The sequence below is a fragment of the Triturus cristatus genome, chromosome 6, assembly GCF_964204655.1.
Source record: "Triturus cristatus chromosome 6, aTriCri1.1, whole genome shotgun sequence".
NCBI lineage: Eukaryota > Metazoa > Chordata > Amphibia > Caudata > Salamandridae > Triturus > Triturus cristatus.
The window spans coordinates 1,020,246,955-1,020,265,918 of record NC_140589.1 but is presented as its reverse complement, the minus strand read 5'-3'; the positions used below and the strand labels follow the sequence as shown (position 1 = coordinate 1,020,265,918).

Sequence of the window (18,964 nt, the reverse complement as noted above, 5' to 3'; positions counted from 1 at the left end):
GAGGAGCTGCGCTGTCTGGATAAAGGTGAGAGGTGTCCGGACAGCGTAACCCTGCTGACCATTAGGAATCATGCCATATCTCGCCCTCATAAGGTCATTCCTTCAGCCCGGCGCTCTATATTGAAGATTGCTAGTTTAAATACTAGATCGCTCCACTGCCATCATATTGAAGTATATAATCTACTCCAGGACAATGACTTCGATGTCCTGACCCTCTCAGAGACCTGGTTGGATGACAACTCGTTGCCTGACATCATTGCCGCTCTTCCAGGGGGCTATGATGCCTTATGGCACAACCGACCGGGAGGTGCTCGGGGGGGAGGGGTAGCAATTCTATTTAAAAAGAGCCTGGTAGTTGAGAGATTGTTATCTGAATCGTTGGACTTAGCTGACTTGATTGGGGTAAAGATAACAACGAATAATGTCTGTTGGGTGATTTTGTCAGCCTACCGCCCACCAAAATCTACCCCACTCTTCTATGACCTCTTTGGACCCATTATGTCGGATTTATGTACCCGATATACGAAAATCTTGGTGACAGGAGATTTCAATTTGCATTGGGATAACCCCCATTGGGACTTGGCTACTCGTCAATTGGATACTATAATGACTGCCTTGAGTTTTACACAACTTGTGAATGTTCCCACACATATTAAAGGCCATGTTCTTGACCTTGTGTGGACGACAGATACGAATGTCATTCTTAAGGATGTTACACAATGTATATGGTCAGATCACCATCTAGTGTCTTGCAAGATACCTATCAATGGCCATATACATAATACATCATTAGAAACCAGGAGAACCCGTAAATGGGCCGAAGTTGATTTAATAGCTTTAACCAAGGTACTACCGCCATTGAACCAATCCTTAGATCTGGAATGTAATTTGGACCAAGAGTACTCGGACTTAACACAGAGCCTAGCCCAGGCTATTGATCAAATAGCGCCAGTAAAATTACAGCTGATAAGGGGCTCTTGTAAAGGGGCCCCCTGGTTTACGCCTTTATTAAGGGAGCATAAAAGAAAACTAAGAGCCTTGGAAAGAGGTTGGAGGAAAACCAAGCAAGATACAGCCAGGAATCTCTATAAAGCCTCCCTCAACTTATATAAAAGGCTTACGGAACACTATGAGTCTCGCCTAAGTAAGGCAGCCAATATCCAGAAAGAGACGTTCAAAATCCTGTCAGAGTTAAGTAAGAAACCTGAAAATTCCAAGTCCCTTATAGACTGTAATTCCTTTCAGGCGTACTTTTTAGAAAAAGTGAAGGTCATTATCACGGAAATAAAGAGTGGATTGCTAAATGGAACCGCCACAACGCTGGCCTCGCATAATCTAGCTGATTGTACTATTACAGCATTTCCAGAGCTGGATGAGTTGAGTCTGGAGAAACTGATGGGAAAAATTAAATCTGGCTCTCCAGCAGATACGTGCCCACCCAGCGTCTTTCGTGCAGCCCGTCCTTTATTGGAGAAATGTATCGTTTCCCTCCTTAATAGATCTCTAGAAACAGGGTATCTACCGGTGGAATTCAAGGAGGCACGTGTAAGGCCACTACTGAAAAAACCTGGTGCAGATCCTGCAGTGCTAAAGAACTACAGGCCTATCTCCCAACTGCCTTTCCTCTCTAAAATACTGGAACAACATGTATTAAAATCCCTGTCCCTGTAACTGGAGTCTCACCATCTACTCCATGAGCGGCAGGCAGGATTCCGAGCCCATCACAGCACCGAGTTGGTGATGCTCTCGGTGCTGGATGAATTAAGAGGCATGGCTGACTATAAGAAACCGAGCGCCCTGATTTTGTTAGATCTATCAGCGGCGTTCGATACGGTCAGTCATGCCTTACTCTTGGAAAGATTGAGAGACTTTGGGATTAAGGGTCTGGCTTTTAAGTGGCTGCAATCCTTCCTTTTGGGAAGAACACAAAGGATACAACTGGGGAATCAAACATCTGAGGTGGGGAACTTGGAATATGGGGTGCCACAGGGCTCTGCCCTGTCCCCACTGTTATTTAATCTTTATCTACAACCTCTGATTGCATCACTGGCCAGCAGGGGCTGTAGAGTCTTTAACTATGCGGATGATACACAGCTGCTGCTGAGTGTTGATAATTCAAGGACCGCACAACTCAATGCTCAGAACATCTTGAGGTACACTGTACAATGGATGACTGAAAACCTACTAAAGATCAATCCAGACAAGACCGAGAATTTGGTGATTCCATCCACTGCTTCACCTTGGAGTGACCTCTACGGGCCAGCCGAGTTGGGCCCCGCTCCAAAACCAAGTATGAATGTAAAGAGCTTGGGGATCAAAGTGGATTGCGACTTGTCAATGTCCAGTCAAATTTCATCTGTGGCGGGTAGCTGCACAAATATCATCCGGCAGTTACGGAAGCTGACCCCTGTCCTCTCCCAATCAATGATGCGCTCAATCGTAGCAGCAACTGTCATCTCAAGGATAGACTACGGAAACGCGCTCTATCTTGGACTACCTAAAACTCTTACTAATCGATTGCAGGTCGTGATGAATGATGCGGCACGATTAATTTTTAGACTCCCAAGGAGAACTAAGGCCTCTCCATTGCTACACAGCCTGCATTGGCTCACTATTAAAGAGCGAGTGGAATTTAAGAATCTATGTACAGCTCACAAGGCAATCTACGGTCAGGCACCAGCCTATATCACTGATCGTTTGGAGATTTATAGCCCAGTGAGAACACTTAGATCCTCAGATTCTCAGCTTCTGGTTTGCCCCCGTTACAAACTTGTAACTAAGGGAGGAAGAGCCTTCTCTGTATTAGTCCCTCAGGTATGGAACACGCCGCCTGAGGGGATGCGCAGGGAAGGGAACCTCCTGCGGTTTAGAAGGATGCTAAAAACATTGCTGTTTAAAAGAACCCTGGGTGTAAATTAGACCAAGAAGTGCCCTCATTCTGTGACTGCCTAGCTTATTGTTTGTTACCACTGATTTCCGCGCGCCTAGAGACCTGTAGGTGATTGGGCGCGATACAAATCCAAAATAACAATAACAATAACAATTCACCCCAGTACAGAGATCTGGACCTAAATCCATCATTTTTTTGCTCACCATGCCATTCCAGTTTGAACCCAGCTATATGCAAATCAGTCTTGACCCTGTGCCTCATGGGAACAGTCCAGCCCGAACTGCCAAGCCAGGTCCTCACTGGACTGGAAACAAGCATCCTAGGACCGGTTTCGGGGTTTCACCCCTCTTCAGCCAGGATAGCTTGATTCCAGTGGCATGGAGAGCACGGGACTAACGTCTGAGCATACCCGTCCCACTCGGGGTGACAAATGCAAAAACAACAATTGATGGACAGAATGCAGAACAATGTCATACATTCACCCCAGTACAGATTTCTGGGCCTAAATCCATCATTTTTTTGCTCACCATGCCATTCCAGTTTGAACCCAGCTATATGCAAATCAGTCTTGACCCTGTGCCTCATGGGAACAGTCCAGCCCGAACTGCCAAGCCAGGTCCTCACTGGACTGGAAACAAGCATCCTAGGACCGGTTTCGGGGTGGGTATTCCCAAACGTGGGACCGGTGCTCACTACGCCACTGGAGTCAAGCTATCCTGGCTGATGACGGCTGATAGCCAGAAACCGGTCCTAGGATGCTTGATTCCGGTCCAGGGAAGACATGGCTTGGCAGTTCGGGCTGGACTGTTCCCATGAGGCACAGGGTCAAGACTGATTTGCATATGGCCATGTCTAAACTGGGGTGGTGTAGTGGGCAAAAGAACGATGGATTTAACCCAGATCTCTTGACTGGGGGAGAATGTATGCATTGTCAGCATTCCGTCCATCATTTGTTTGTTGTAACTCAGATAGAACGAGAGCACGCGTTTTGGGTCCAGACGATGGAGCCTCTCTTCTTCTTTTGAAGGATGCGGAGGCGGAAAGAAGGTGGGCAAAGTGATGGTCTGCCCGATGTGGAAGGACGTGACAACCAATGGCAAGAAAGAAGGATGAGTCCTTAAAACCACTTTGTCCGGATGAACAGAGAGAAAAGGAAGTTTAGAAGAAAGAGCCTGGAGGTCACTCACTCTTCTGGCAGATGTGATCGCTACCAGGAAAGCCGTCTTTGGAGTGAGAAGACGTAAAGGACAGTTATGAAGTAGCTCAAAGGGAGCACACATCAGATAAGTCAAGACAAGATTTAAGTCCCATTGAGGCATTATGAAGGGCGCGGGAGGAAACGTGTGTGTAATGCCTTTCAGGAAGCGATTAGCAATTGGGGACTTGAAAAGAGAAGGCTGATCTGGAAGCCGTAGAAAGGCGGAAAAGGCAGAGAGATAACCTTTGATAGTGCCCATAGCATAGCCCTGCTGGGCCAAAGAGAGAAGGAACAGAAGCACCTCGGAAAGAGAGGCAGTTATGGGATCCACAGCCTTTGCTGTGCACCATGCCAAAAATTTGTTCCACCTGCAGGCGTATACCGTCTTAGTGGAGGGACGACTGGCTGCCAGAATAATGTCACAGACTTCGGAAGGAAGGTTGAAAGATGTCAACTGTCGCCGCTCAATCTCCACGCATGGAGGTGGAGGTTGGGCAGGTTCGGGTGGAGGACCGTCCCCTGTTGCTGCGACAGAAGATCCTCCCGAAGAGGAAGTCGGATGGGGGAGCGATCACCATGCTGAGTAGCTCGGGATACCAGTATCTTCGTGCCCAATCTGGAGCCACAAGGATGTCTTGGGCCCGGACGCGCCGAATCTCCTTTAGCACTCTGGGCAGAAGTGGTATAGGCACAAAGGAGTACAATAAACCGCAGCTCCACTCGTGACGAAAAGCGTCACCAAGCGAGTGCCGCCTTGGAAATTCTAACGCGCAGAATTGATGACATTGCGCGTTCTATTCGGTGGTGAATAGATCTAACCAAGGCTCTCCCCACTGCAGAAAGAGACCTTGCACCACTTTTGAGTGAAGACGCCATTCGTGATCCATCATGCACCGGCGGCTGAGATTGTCCGCTCTGGCGTTCAGAGAACCTGCCAGGTGTTGAACCACCAAGGTAATGCCTTGATGTTCCAGCTATGTCCAGAGGCGGAGAGCCTCCTGACATAGGGTCCACAACCCCACCTTGCCCTGTTTGTTGCAATACCACATGGCGGTGGTGTTGTCCGTGAACACCTGCACTACACTTCCCTGAACAGAGGGAATGAATGCCTTCAGTGCAAGTCGGATCGCCCAAAGTTTCAAAAGGTTGATATGTAGCCAGGACTCTGCTGGAGACCAGAGACAGCTCCCATGTGGCCGCCCCATCCCAGGAGGGACGCATCTGTCACCACTGTGTGCTCCGGTAGGGGAAGGCAGAGGGATCTGCCCTGGACCCAAACGCGATTGCAGTGGTGGATCCGTGAGCCACCACTGTAAGTCGTGTGCAGTGCCCTCCGAGATCTGGACGTGATCGGACAGGTTGCCCTGATGCTGCGCCCACTGGAACTTCAGGTCCCGCTGCAGAGCCCGCATATGCCATCTGGCATGTTGCACTAGGAGGATGCAGGAGGCCATGAGGCCCAGGAGCTGGAGGGTCATCTTGACTGAAACCCGTGATAGAGGCTGAAAGATCAGAAGCATAGCCTGAATATTCCGGACTCGCTGCTCGGGAGGATAAACCCGAAACTGCGTCGAATCTAGAACCGCTCCGATGAAGGGTCGGCCGTAGTCTGGAGGTGGGAGACAAGTGCCTGGGGCGAGCCTGCCTTCAACAACCAGTCGTCGAGATAGGGGAAGACTGAAACCCCTGATCTGTGCAGATGAGCTGCGACCACCGCCATCACCTTTGTGAACACCCGAGGGGCACTAGTAAGGCCAAAGGGGAGCACAGCAAACTGAAAGTGCTCTTGGCCCACCGTGAACCGCTGGTGGGCCGGCAGGACGGGGATGTGAAAATAAGCATCCTGCAAGTACAACGCTACCATCCAGTCTCCAGGGTCGAGGGCAGCCAAGACCTGAGCTAGAGTCAACATCTTGAACTTCTCCTTCCAGAGGAAGCGGTGGACGTTCCTGAGGTCCAAGATTGGAGGCAAGCCCCCTTTTTCCTTCTTGGAGACCAGAAAGTAGTGGGAATAACAACCACGTCCTACTTCTGGCCCAGGAACGCGCTCGATGGCCCCCTGGCCAAGAGGGCCGTGACTTCCTGCTGGAGAAGCGCAAAATGGTCCCCAGACATGCGGTGGAACTGAGGTGGCATGGCCGGAGGGGCAGTCTCGAAGGGAAGGGAGTAGCCCCTTCGGACGATTTGCAGCACCCACCTGTCTGAGGTAACGGAACGCCAGTGGGGAAGGTGATGGCGAATCCTGCCGCTCACCTGCGTGGGGTGTGCCCCAAAGCTCGGACTAGGAAGGCTTTGAGCAGATCCTGCGGGAGCAGAGGTGGAGGTGGACTGACCCGCACGCTGGCCCCCTGTCCCGCCGCGGCAGGCATCACATCTGCGGCCGCACTGAGGTTGTTCTGCACAGGCTTCTGGCTGACCGAACGTGTCGGGCGCCCCTTCCATGGCCACCAAAGGAACGAAAAGCAGACATGGCCGGGCGCGTGGTGGAGAGGCCCAAGGACTTGGCCGTAGCCCGGGAGTCCTTAAAACGCTCCAGCGCACTATCTGCCTTATTGCCAAACAGGCGAGTACCATCAAGGGGCATGTCCATAAGAGAACCTTTTACATACCCTGAAAAACCAGTGGACCGCAACCAGGCGTGACGGCGGAGGGCCACTGTCGTGGAAATCGCCCTACCCAGTGAGTCCTCAGTGAGACACCAGACAGTAGAGACAGGCGTCATGGGGGTCGGCCACCGACATCGTACGGCGACAGGCCCGGCAGGATTTAAAAATAGAAGACAAAAAGTCTCAAAAGTTTTGTCAAAAAGTGACTAGGTTACGTGCTCTCACTGGATCTGCGCTTGCTGGCGCAGAAAAAGAAAGGACAGACGTCAGCGCGCATGGGTGACGCCTAATTAGTCTCTGTGACGTCATCTCGGTTCTTATGACGCCAGCGACGGACGCGGAGTCGCACAACGCCACCTTCAGACGCGCAGGGGTACTGCTGATGAAAACTTTCCAGATCCAGTCTGACGCCTGGTGATATTCTAAGGTAAGGAATCTATCACTAACGTGTCTCTTTTAGATATACACTGTATATAAATGAAAGAAGAAGATAAAACAGGAAAAGCTAAAGCCAAGACATTTCCTAACAACAAGCATCATAGCAAGGCAAATTAAATTGAAATAGAAGAATGTCAAGCACAAAACCCTTTCCAGTATACGGAAGGAGGGTGGGTCAGTGAGGAATCCACAGACAGATACTGTATCCACCAGAAAAAGCGTTACCGAAGGTAAGTAACTTGTTCTTCTGATGGATACATTTGCATGTGGATTACTCATCTTTTGCATTGAATCCACAAGCAGTACCTATCGCGGCGGAGGGTGTCCACCTACTCATCACAAAAAGTCCTGCAGCACAGAACGTGCATAACGGCTGTCCCTCTTTACCTCCGAATCCAAGCAATACTGCTTCGCGAAAGTGTGGAGGAAGGCCCATGTTGCCACCTTACAGAGGTCTACCACAGGGACACCTCTAGCCAAAGCTGAATTTGAAGACTTTGCTCAAGTAGAATGAGTTCTGATACCTTCAGGTGACTCCTTGGCCAAGGCATACCATATCTTGATGCACAAGATGATCCACCTGGAAAGCGTTCTCTTGAGGACAGCTTTGCCCTTCATTCGTCCCACGAAACCAACGAAAAGCTGGTCGTCTAGCCTCAAGTCCTTGGTTCTGTCGAAGTAGAAGCTGACCGCCCTTCTAGGGTCCAAGCGATGAGGTCTCACCTCCTCCTTGGAAGGGTGAGGGGGGAGGATTGAAAGTAGGTAAGGTGATTGACTGTCCTAGATGAAAAGGAGTAACCACCTTAGGCAGGAAACCAGCTCTGGTCCTAGAATCATCTTGTCTGCATGGATGGTTGTAAAATGAAGCTTAAAACTAAGAGGCTGAAGTTCACTTACCCTCCCGGCAGAGGTAATAGCAATAAGAAAAACACTTGAATGTTAGAAGCCTCAATGGACAACTATGAAGAAAGGAGACCCCATCAGGAAAGTGAGAACCAGATTGAAGTCTCACTGAGGCAAAATAAAGGGAGTGGGAGGAAACCTTTTAGTGAGGCCATTAATGATCCTCATATCTATGGGAGACTTAAACAGCGAAGGCTGGTCTGGCAAACAAAGGCTGATAAAGCTGACAAGTAACCCTCAACAGTTGCTACAGCACAACCTTGCTGGGCCAATGAAAGTGAAAAGCGAAGTACATCAGACAAATGGGCCTTCAAGGGATCAATTGAGCTCTCTCCATACCACTTCACAAATCTGGCCCATCTACAGGAATAGACAGATTTGGTGGAGTGTCTCCTGGCCGATAAAATAACATCCACCACATCCAGTGGGAGAGAGAAAGAACTCTGGTTGCCCCATTTAATCTCCACTCCAGGCATGAAGGTGCAGGCTCTGGAGGTGGGGGTGTAGAAGCTGCAACTGCGAGAGGGAGACAGAGCGGAGGGTGAGATGAGAGATAAAGAAGGTCTGTGTATCACACCCTCCTTGACCAATACGGGGCGATCAATATGACTTGGGCCCGGTCTTGGTGAATTTTCCTCCGAACCCGAGGAATCAAGGGTATGGGAGGGAACGCGTAAAGAAGCTTTGAGCCCCAATCTAACTGAAACGCACCCCCCAACGCTCCCCGCATCAGATACTGGAGACTGCAGGACGATGGGCAGTGTGTCTTGTGAGTGGCAAACGGGTCCAACCGAGGAAATCCCCACATATCGAAAATGTGATGAACCACCTCTGGAAGAAGACGCCACTCGTCATCGGCTGAGTATTGCCGACTGAGACTGTCCGGATGCACATTCAGTACCCAGGCAAGATGATTTGCAACTACTCAAATCTGGTGGTCCTGAGCTCAGGACCAGAGCCTCTCTTCAGAGACTATGCAACCCTACTCCTCCCGGTTTGTTGATGTACCACATTGCGGTACATCTGTTAGGACCAGAACTGACTGACCGTGAAGGGAGGAAGAAAGGCCTTGAGAGCTAAACGCATCACCCGCAATTCCAGAAGATTGATGTGAAGCAATCTCTCCTCTGGAGACCAAAGACCCTTGACCTCCAGATTCCCCCAGATGAGTACCCCAACCTAGAGTGGAGGCATTTGTTATCACTGTGGCCACCGGAGAAGGAGGTTGAAATGGCTTCCCTTGAGACAGGTTGCCTGAAACCCTACACCATAACAGATCTGCTGCAGTGTATCTGGAGATTCTGACCACCTCCCTGAGATCTCCGTTGTGTTGAAACCACTGCCTGCGGAGGCACCACTGGAGGGCCCTCATATGCCAGCGTGCATGGTTGACCAACAGTATGCAGGAAGCGAACAGACCGAGCAGGCGCAAGACCTTTAGGACTAGAACTTATCCTGCTTTGTGAAATAACAGAATCATAGCCTGGATGTCGCGAATCCTCTGAGGAAGCGGAAAGGCACGATACACAGTAGTGTCCAGTACTGCCCCTATGAAAAGGTTACACTGAGAGGGCACCAGGTGAGATTTGGGTACATTTATAGAAAAACCCAAGTCGAACAACAGCCGAGCTGTTATTTGCAGATGATGCAGTACTAACTCTAGAGACTTCGCCTTGAGCAGCCAGTCGTCTAGATAGGGAAATGCCGGAATACCCGACCTTCAGAGATGAGCCGTAACCACCACCATCACCTTTGTGAAGACTGGGGGTGCAGATGTAATTCTGAACGGAATAAACGCAAATTGGTAGAGTTGGGATCCCACCGTAAAACGGAGATACTTCCGATGCAAATTCAGGATGGGAATGTGGAAAGACGAAACATGCAAATCGATCAACACCATCCAGCCTTCCTGCTGCAGCACCAGAAGAACCTGAGGTAGGGTCAACATCTTAAACTTCTGCTTGAGGTAAAAATTCAAGATCCTGAGGTCTAGGATCGGTCTTAACCGCCCGTTCTTTTTGGGGATCAGGAAATAGTGGGATTAACACCCCTGATCCCTTTCCTGCTCAGTAACCACCTCTATTGCACCTTTCTGAAGCAAGGCCAGGACCTCCTGCTGAAGGAGCAGGAGATGGTCCTCCAAACACCAGCCCTGGGACGAGGGTAAGGAGGGAGAAACTCCTGGAAAGGTAGGGCATACCCATTTTCTACAAGATTCAAAACCCAAAGATCTGATATAACAGATTTCCAATTTTGTAGAAAATGGGACTCGGGGCCCCCTACGGGACCAGCATGCTCCAAGATGGGGTATCTAGAGCTGCAGTTGGGGGAGGGACAGGAGAGGAGGCGGAGGACTGCTGCCGGGTGGCCCCCCGCAGACGGCCTCTTCCCTTCTCTCTATACGACTTGCACAGGGGGTTCTGCTGCTGACGGCCTTGAAAGGAAGCCACCTTTTTAAAGCCAGAAAACCTCCTGTAACCTTAGCACCTAGGCTGAGGCTGAAGGCCTAAGGACCTCACAGTAGCTGTGCTATCCTTGAAGCCTGCTGAGCAGAATCTGCCTTTGTTATAAAAGGGCCTGGATCCATCAAAATGCAGATAAGGCAGAGTGGCCTGCACATCCGGAGAAAACCCAGAAGATCCCAACCAGTTGTGCCGCCTGATCGACATCGAAGAGCTCACCAGCCTGGCGACTGAGTCTGCCGTATCCAGACCCGACAGAATCACTTGAAGGGCTGCAACCTGCATGTCAGCCAACACCTTCAAAAAGTGACCTCGTACCTCATCAGGCTGTTCAGGAGCCATCAATTTGGTTGAGTCTAGCAAAGCGTAGATATATTTTCCCAACAAGCATGTGGCGCTTGTAGATTTTAAGGTCATGCTTGCTGAGAACATCTTTTTGTCTGATTGCTCCAGATTTTTGGAGTCCATATCCCCTGGGGTGGTGGGGAAGGATCTTGCTGACTGTTTGGATGAACATCAAGCTTGCACCACCAAGCTCCCTGGAGAAGGGTGGGAGGTTACAAAAGCTGGATTCTCCGGAGCAGGCTTATAGCGTCTTGCTACTGTTCTTGAAACCACCGGAGCAGACAAAGGCTTCTGCCACACTTCCAGAATCGGTTCCGTTAACGCCTCATTGAATGGCAGTAAAGGCTCAACCACTGAAGACGGAGAGTGCAAAACGTCAGTCGGAATATTAGACCCGACCTCAGCTGTGGGCATTTGCAGATCCTGAGAAGGCATGGTCTTTGGGGAAAAAGCTCCCACTCCGGGAAAGTGACCAAACCACTAGCCTCCTGAAGACCTTCAAAGTCCTCCAGAGTCAAGGATTTCCCCCTCATCAGCTTTTTCCTGCTGTCCCCGGCACTCCTCTTCTTCCAGCAGCCTCTGGGCCTCCCTCCTGGAGCGCAACTTCGACATTGGTGGCGCCAGGCGCAGCGCCGGTGACATCGGTGCCGAAGGAGGACCCTCAGTGGCAGTCAGCGGCGCAGCTCGAAGCCGGGAAGGCGTCGGCCCAAAACCAGATGGCACGGGAGTCTGCGGTATCGGCAATTAGAATCTTGGCTCTGGAGATGCCATGATGGTGTCATCAGCATGAAGGGCACAAAAGGTGCTTGGGCATATTGCTGGGGGTTGCCCAAATTGTATGCAAGCAGACCCACAGGGCCAGATGGCACACCGGATGGGTTAGCTTATTTGGCAAACATGCCAAACATCACATTTAGAAAATGCGACGGATCGGCACCCGGACCTGGAAAGGGTGGATAAGGATCTGGAACCACCTGGTCTGGATCAACTGAGGCCATGTGGCGGGCTGCGGCGCCAGGGACACAGATTTGCATATAGCTGTCTCTTAACTGGGGTGGCGAAGTGAGCTAAAGAATGATAATGGATTCAACCCAGATTGTGTGAGGGGAGGGTGGGGGGGGGGGGGATTAGAGGCATGTCTGAAAGGTTTCAACGCTCCATCCGTCATCTCCTTGGGTTTGTTTGTTTTGTTTGCCCAAAGTTGGCAGGGTATGCCCAGACGTGGGTCCCTTGCTCCCTTTGCCACTGGATTCAAGCTAGCCAGGCTGATTAAGGGTGTTACCCAGAAACTGGTCACAGGATGCTTGTTTCCGGTTCAGGGAAGACCTAGCTTGGGAGTTCGGGCTGGACTGTTCCCATGAGGCACAGGGTCAAGACTGATTTGCATATATACCAGATCTGAACTGTGGTGGCAAAGTGAGCTAAAGAATGATGATGGATTCAACCCAGATCTGTGACTGGGGAGTGAGTGTCTGAAAAGTTTTAGCGCTCCGTCCGTAATCTCCTTGTGTTTGATTTGTTGAACAAAGACTAAACAAAAAAACACAATAGATACTACAAGAAAGATACTTCAAACCCCCATCCTGCACTCACTCATACATACTGCAAACAGTCCTATCATACCATTCTTGCATCCCCGTCCCAGCACTATTACACATACACAAAGCAAGACAGACAAAGGGGAAAGGGTTTCTCATTTAGTCGTTGTAGTGGTGTGGGTTGGGACCACTTCTAAAAATGGTCAAAGCACGTGTGTGTGGAAATTGCTTTCATCAGAACACTTTCTTCAGGACCACAAAACGGCTAAAAGAGAAACATGTCCCCGTTGTCTTACTTGCTTTGTGTATGTGTGATAGTGCTGGGACGGAGGATGCAAGGCTAGTATGATAGTAATGTTTACAGTGTGTATGAGTGTGTGCCAGATGGGGGTTTGAAATATCTTTCTCTGAAAAGGCCATGTGCCACTACACCAAACCCGCCCTGCTTGTTGCAGTACCAAATGGCAGTGGTGTGGTCTGTGAGCACCTGCACCATCTTCAAGTTGATGGAGGGCAAGATGGGTTTCACTCCAAACAGATAGCTCGCAGGTTGATATGGAGTCGGGCCTCTGCCACAGACCAGCAGTCTCTGATCCTCACCTCTCCAAGAAGGCCTATCCAAACCAAAAACAATGCATCAGTCACCACTGGGAGTTCTGGGTGGAGTAAGAAGATGGGTCTCCAGCTGACCCAATGAGGGTCTCAAAGCTACAACTGCAGATCTTATGCAATCTCCTATGAAATCAGGACGAGATCAGACAGATCCCCTGGTGCTATGCACACTGAGACTTCGGATGCCACTGCAGAGGCTGCATAAGTGATTTCTGGTATGTTTGAACAGCAGGATATCAGGTGCTATCAGTCCCTACAGCCTCAGAGCCATTCTCAGTGAGATCCAGGACAGAGGTTGAATGTCGTGGACACTGCTCCAGGTGAGAGGTGCGAAACTGCGGTATGTTCAGAATGGCTCTAATGAAGAGAAGCATCTGCTAAGTCGGGTGTGACTTCAACATACACAGTAAACCCCAAGGATATAAGGAGGGTCCCCACAGTCTGGAGGTGGTTAATGATTGCCTGGGTAGAGCCCACTTCAACAACTAGTCATCAAGGTAGGGGGAGACAAACCCCAGACCTCAGAATATGAATGCCAGAGGGATGCTGGCGGGTCAAAAGGGAGCACAGAAGTGAAAATGCTCATGGCTTACTATTAACTGCAGGTAACGCCCGCTGGCCTGCAGGATAGGCATGTATAAATAAGAGTCCAGCGCTACCATCCAGTCTCCCGGGTCAAGAGCAGACAAGACCTAGGCCTAGGTGAGCATCTTGAAGTGTTGTTACCGCATTAATGCATTGAGAGGGCGAAGGTCTAAAATAGGATGGAGGCCCGCACCTTTTTTTTGCAGTAAGATGTAGCAGGAAAAACACCCACAATCAGCTTCTGTTGCCGCAACCCCATGCCTTTGGCTCCTTTGGCCAAAAGAGCCTGTACTTCCTGCTATAAGAGAAAGATGGTCCTCCGTCTGCTGGTGTGGGGATTGTGGAAGGTGCAGCAGTGTCTCAAGATATGGTGAAGCATAATCACGCCGAACAATTTGCAGTTTGCAATTTGAAGTTATGAATCAACTGGGCTACACAGTGTCCTCAATTGCCAACTCCTGTGGGTATCGCACCCACAACATTACTGGGGTGATTGTGGCACCTCCTGGGGCTGGACACAATATTGGAAGTCCCTACCTCAGCCACAGAGGAGGCAAAACTCCTGATGCGGACATCGTAGATGAGCAGAAAGGCTGAGGAAGCATGGGCTCAACTATATTTAAAGCTTTCCAGGGCACAGTCCGCTTTATCTCGAACAAATCAGGAGCCATCAAACGACATAACCATATGGCTGGCTTGGAAGTCTACCAAAAAAAACAGTGGACAGCATCCATGCCTGCCTACAAATGGCCACATTGGTGCTAAAAGCCCTACTGAAGAATTCTGCAGTTTCCACTCCACAGCAGATGATGAACTTGGCTGCATCATGGCAATCTTGCATGGCCTGGAAATGTATGGCCCAGAGCTTCTACCAGGACCATAGGCAACATATTGCCCATGGAATCAGAGTAGCAAGTGTAGCAGCCTATGAGGCAGCTGGCATTCACTGAGGAAAGGGCCAAATATGTTGAGGAAATAAACCCACTTCCTAAAAGTCTATTCTCTGATTCTCTCTCAGGAGTCGTGGGAAACGAGTTTGGGTGTACTCTGCTAGCCGAAGCCTGCACTACAAAGCTTTCCGCAGTGGAGTGCTCCATGAAGAAACCTGGCTTGGTCACAGCAGGGTAATGGCATCTGGTGACACAGGTGGGCCTGAGCAGGGCTGAACTCTGGTACCTAAGAGCATATCAGTAAGAGCCCCATTGAATGGGCCAAGTGACTGAGATCTTGACTGGCTAGGGTGCAACACCTCTGTCGGAACAGTGGTTTTAACTCAGAGTGAGAAGTTTGGGATCAAGAACATCTGTCAGTCCTTCACATAATCATGACAAAGGAACTGTCTTCTGTGACAGGCCCTGGAGTAACTAGTTCAGTGTCTGGGGAAGTATACAGACCACCAGCTTATTGAAGCTCTTCGTAAAAGTTGTCCTCATGGTAAGGCTGGGTAATTTCATCCTGAGCATCACAGCCTCAATTATTTGAGTATGGACATGAGCCCTTACAGAATGTAAAGGCACTGTATTGGCATTAGAAGGGTGGTAAAGAAAGTGTGCCTCAGATAAAGGAGTATGCAGTATTGGTCTGTATGGTGCTGTCAGACAGCACTATGGGTTGGCCACTGACATCCTGAGTCAATGGCACCGTAATCAGTGGATCGTGTTCTGGCATGGGTTATGGTGCTGGGGAGGGAGTCTGTACGGAAATCAGCTGATCCAAAGGGCCCAACTGGTGCCAAGGGAGGACCTATCGTCAAAAGTCCAATTGGGCCTGCAGGCACACCCAAGGGAGCCAGTAACGTGACAAAAAGCTGCAGCATGGCCCCAGAAATTCTGACACAGAACAAGGGTCAGAATTGGCTCCGATGCAAAGAGACGCCAGGAGAGTGACCTGGAGGCATGAGGATGTCCTCATGCCTTTTCGGGAGTTCGACAGTAGCAGGATGGGGCAGAGTCCTGTTTGGACTTTTTGCACTTCTTGGATTTGCTTGAGGACTTAGATTGTGAAGACAACCTGTCATGGGAGTGACCTCAGGATAAAGATCACAGGGCCTACTTTTAGACCTCAACCAAATCAGATGCAGAGTCTTGTGGTGCCTCGCCACAAATGTTTGCTTCCCGGTCTCGAACGGCCTTGGGGTGCATCAAGGTACAATCACAGCAGACCTTTGAATTGTGGTCCCACCACAGGCAAACCACATGGGGGGGGGGGGTCAGACTCAGACATTTGTTTTACACATTCCTCACAAGGTTTAGACCCTGTAGATTTGGGAGGAAACATTTCCGTTGCACATTGTAGAATTTTTGTCGCAATTTCATCTACAGAGTCTCAATGAGACTAAGGGTAGCTCCTGATCTGCGTCTGTTGGTGCAGAAAGAAAGGAACTGATAACGTGCATAAGTGGTGCCTATATAGGTCGGCGCACATCAAATCCGGAATGGAACGTCGAGCAGTAGATGCCATATGGCAGTGCGCAGGGGTACTGCTGAAGATTCTTACGTCTGGGAGAGTATTCAAAAGCTAAGGAATTTGCGGTTAGAAGTCTATCAGCGGTCCTCTATAAAGATACAAAACATTTCTACACAAATGCAATGAAGTCCTATACGGATTTCCCTCTGTTGTCTCCAACCTCCTGTCTTTGCCGTTTCTTCCGAAAGTGACCCACCCTTTTTATAGAGAACATTTTTTAAATAAGTATTTTTGAGGACTATTGCTCTATTCTATTAACTTGATGTGTATTTGATAAGGCTGAGAAAACGTAGCCTTATTAAACGCAAATTAATTAAACCAAGCAAAAGACGTCAACAATGCTCATTTTGAATGATTTTCCTCTTTAAAACGTGTGGCTCACTTACAAAAGAAATCAGCAAAGACGGGAAGTTAGATTCGACAACAGATTGATGTCCCAGATGGGTTACCAGAAGGCTAAAAGAAAATGCACAATCCAGACAGTTTTCCTACAACTATCGTAATATAATCTGCCACTGTTGGCAGAGTAGGCAAGCGAGGCACAGGGAAACAACCATTGGTATCAGATTACACAACGCTGGAGCGTGACTGAAGCCCGGATTATAACAAGAACTGGCAGCACTGTCAGCCACTTTGCCAGTAGGACACACCTTGTCTTTGGAGAGAGAAATAATTCCATACCTCCATAACTATACAAGTACAGTAGCATCAAAACTTTTCAAACAAAGCTCGATCTGTATCATTTTATGGTTTACAAATAAAATACTCACCTTCTAAAACTACAATCAGGTTTCCAAACTCCGTTCTCATTTTTCACTTTCATGTAGGTACCAAACAGCATGCAGTATACAGTGCCAGCAACGCCGAAGTAATCCGTCTAAACAAAAATAACACAAATTAATGTACATTGATCCTAGTGCATGTTTAAATCTATGAGTGCCTTCTGATTGCCAACTCACTGGAAGATCAGGGGCTCCATGTACATGGTCAGATAATTAAACATTAAAAGCATGTACATCCAGAAAGCCACAGTACACTTCCAATCACACTGAATATCTGATGAACTGGGCCAGTGAACCTCAATGATTGAATACTTAAGAGTAGATTCTGGGATGAATAAGTGGATCATAGTCCAAACCGCAGAAGACGGTGATTACTCAATTAAAATATTTTATGTTAAGAAGAATGTGTTCATATCTGTATCATTCAAATTCCTACATCATGTCCAGTAGCCGGCCATCTAAAATGTAGGAGGTGGAGAGCAAAACCTATTCAGGCTTCTATGAGACTAATGCAATTCTAAGAAAATTCTCTTAGTATTGCAGAATAAAAATTAAAGGCCAGTAGACATGGCTACGCTGCAGCCTGCTGTTTTCTTTAGCAAATTACATTTGAGTCTTGCAAATTAAAACATGAGAAATGTATTTCACTAACACTTACTTGTAACAATAATGCCCGAGGTCTGTTCCTTTCATAAATTTACAAACTTGAATCTTTCATGCTATCAGGCATCAAGCAGAAGTAGGCATAACAGCTGCTGCTAGAATGGCAACACGCTTCTCTATCCTCCTGTCTTCCACTGCTTTCTTCTGGTTTGCAAAGGTTTCTTTTGAGACCTCCAGGATGGTTCCAGAAGAGATTGAGTTTGGACCAATGATGAGGATTTTTACTTGACAGTACCCGAGCGTATGACAGATGAGATCATCGATGTTGAGATGGAAGAGCTGGATGTCCACCCTGAAGAGGTTAACTAACGGGACAGTCTTCAAAGATCTTGTGGCTGTCAACAAGTATTTTGCCAATAGATCAGTCACCGTTGCAGAGATGCTACATTTATGGGATTTTACGGGTTGCAAAGCCTTTCTGTGTGAAGGTCATTTTTAATTCTAGGGCAATTCCAGAGGGCATTAGAGACTGCAAGAAGCCAAATTCAAAGTGTTTGTCTTTGGGGCCTTTGATGGCATGGTGGAGGGGCGCTCCTTACTGAATCATCTCCTAAATAGGAAGCACCTTTAGTGGTGCCTCATTAAGTGCAAATGCAAGCCCCATCTCTCTGAATCCAAGAGTGTTTGAATCTCGAAGGTCTGACCGATCTTACAGTCCTTGGATGAGTAACAAGGGGGCAGACAGACATATGGAGACAGTCTGCCTAGGTTTTCATGAGGTCGCAAATGAAATACGCCCTTCTTAAAGAAATTTTCTCTTTCACTACGTAAGCCTTGATCTGAAAGATCAATCAATATTCCCCGAAGGTAAGGTCTGGAAACAATGGCCCAAGAGAGCAGGTTGCAAATGACTATGCTGGTAATTGGGATACACGATGATAAATAAAATGAGGATGAGCAAATTATAAAAATTGCTAGCATGATCGACTCAAAGTTTAATTGTATTATAAAACCATTGGTGGCTAAAATTGACCAGCTCATGGCAGAGGTAACAAGACTGAGCGTTCTTCTAAATAAGACAGTGGAGGAGGTGGGTAGTACTTCAACCCCGGCGTCAAGTAGACCCGCACTAAATGTGGCGCACCCTAGGTGTGGGATAGGGGCTGAAGAAAAAGTGACAGGGAATCCTCCCCCTATCCAAGCCATAGTAGATAAGGACGGGCAGAACGTAGCTAAAGAAAATCCTCCACCAAGACCCACTGCATCGCACCAAGAGAGAGACTCATTCCAATGTATCGTTGAGGCTTCCCCCCTTGTATTAGTTTTAGCCAACGTACCCACTCTGTCGCCCGGCAAAGTGGAATCTACATCCTCTTTGATCAGTAAATCGTTGCATTGGATGTTAAATAATATGAAGATGTCTCCTTGGGGTGAACAACAACTAGCAGGGGAAATTATCATGGCAAGAAGAGTTGCATGGTTAGGGAACAAGCCGAAAAAATTTGCGGGAGATTGCATAGTCCTTAACTTTTCAAA

General features: G+C 48.6%; 1 protein-coding gene across 1 annotated transcript in view; it reads right to left on the bottom strand.

Annotated features, from left to right (window-relative positions):
- The window catches only part of BUB1 (BUB1 mitotic checkpoint serine/threonine kinase), an 850,308-nt gene that overhangs the window by 10,338 nt on the left and 821,006 nt on the right, over positions 1–18,964 (bottom strand). Inside the window, exon 31 of the mRNA XM_085611813.1 lies at positions 16,814–16,920. Coding sequence (XP_085467939.1) covers positions 16,814–16,920 — 107 coding nt within the window. The remainder of the gene's footprint in view (positions 1–16,813; positions 16,921–18,964) is intronic.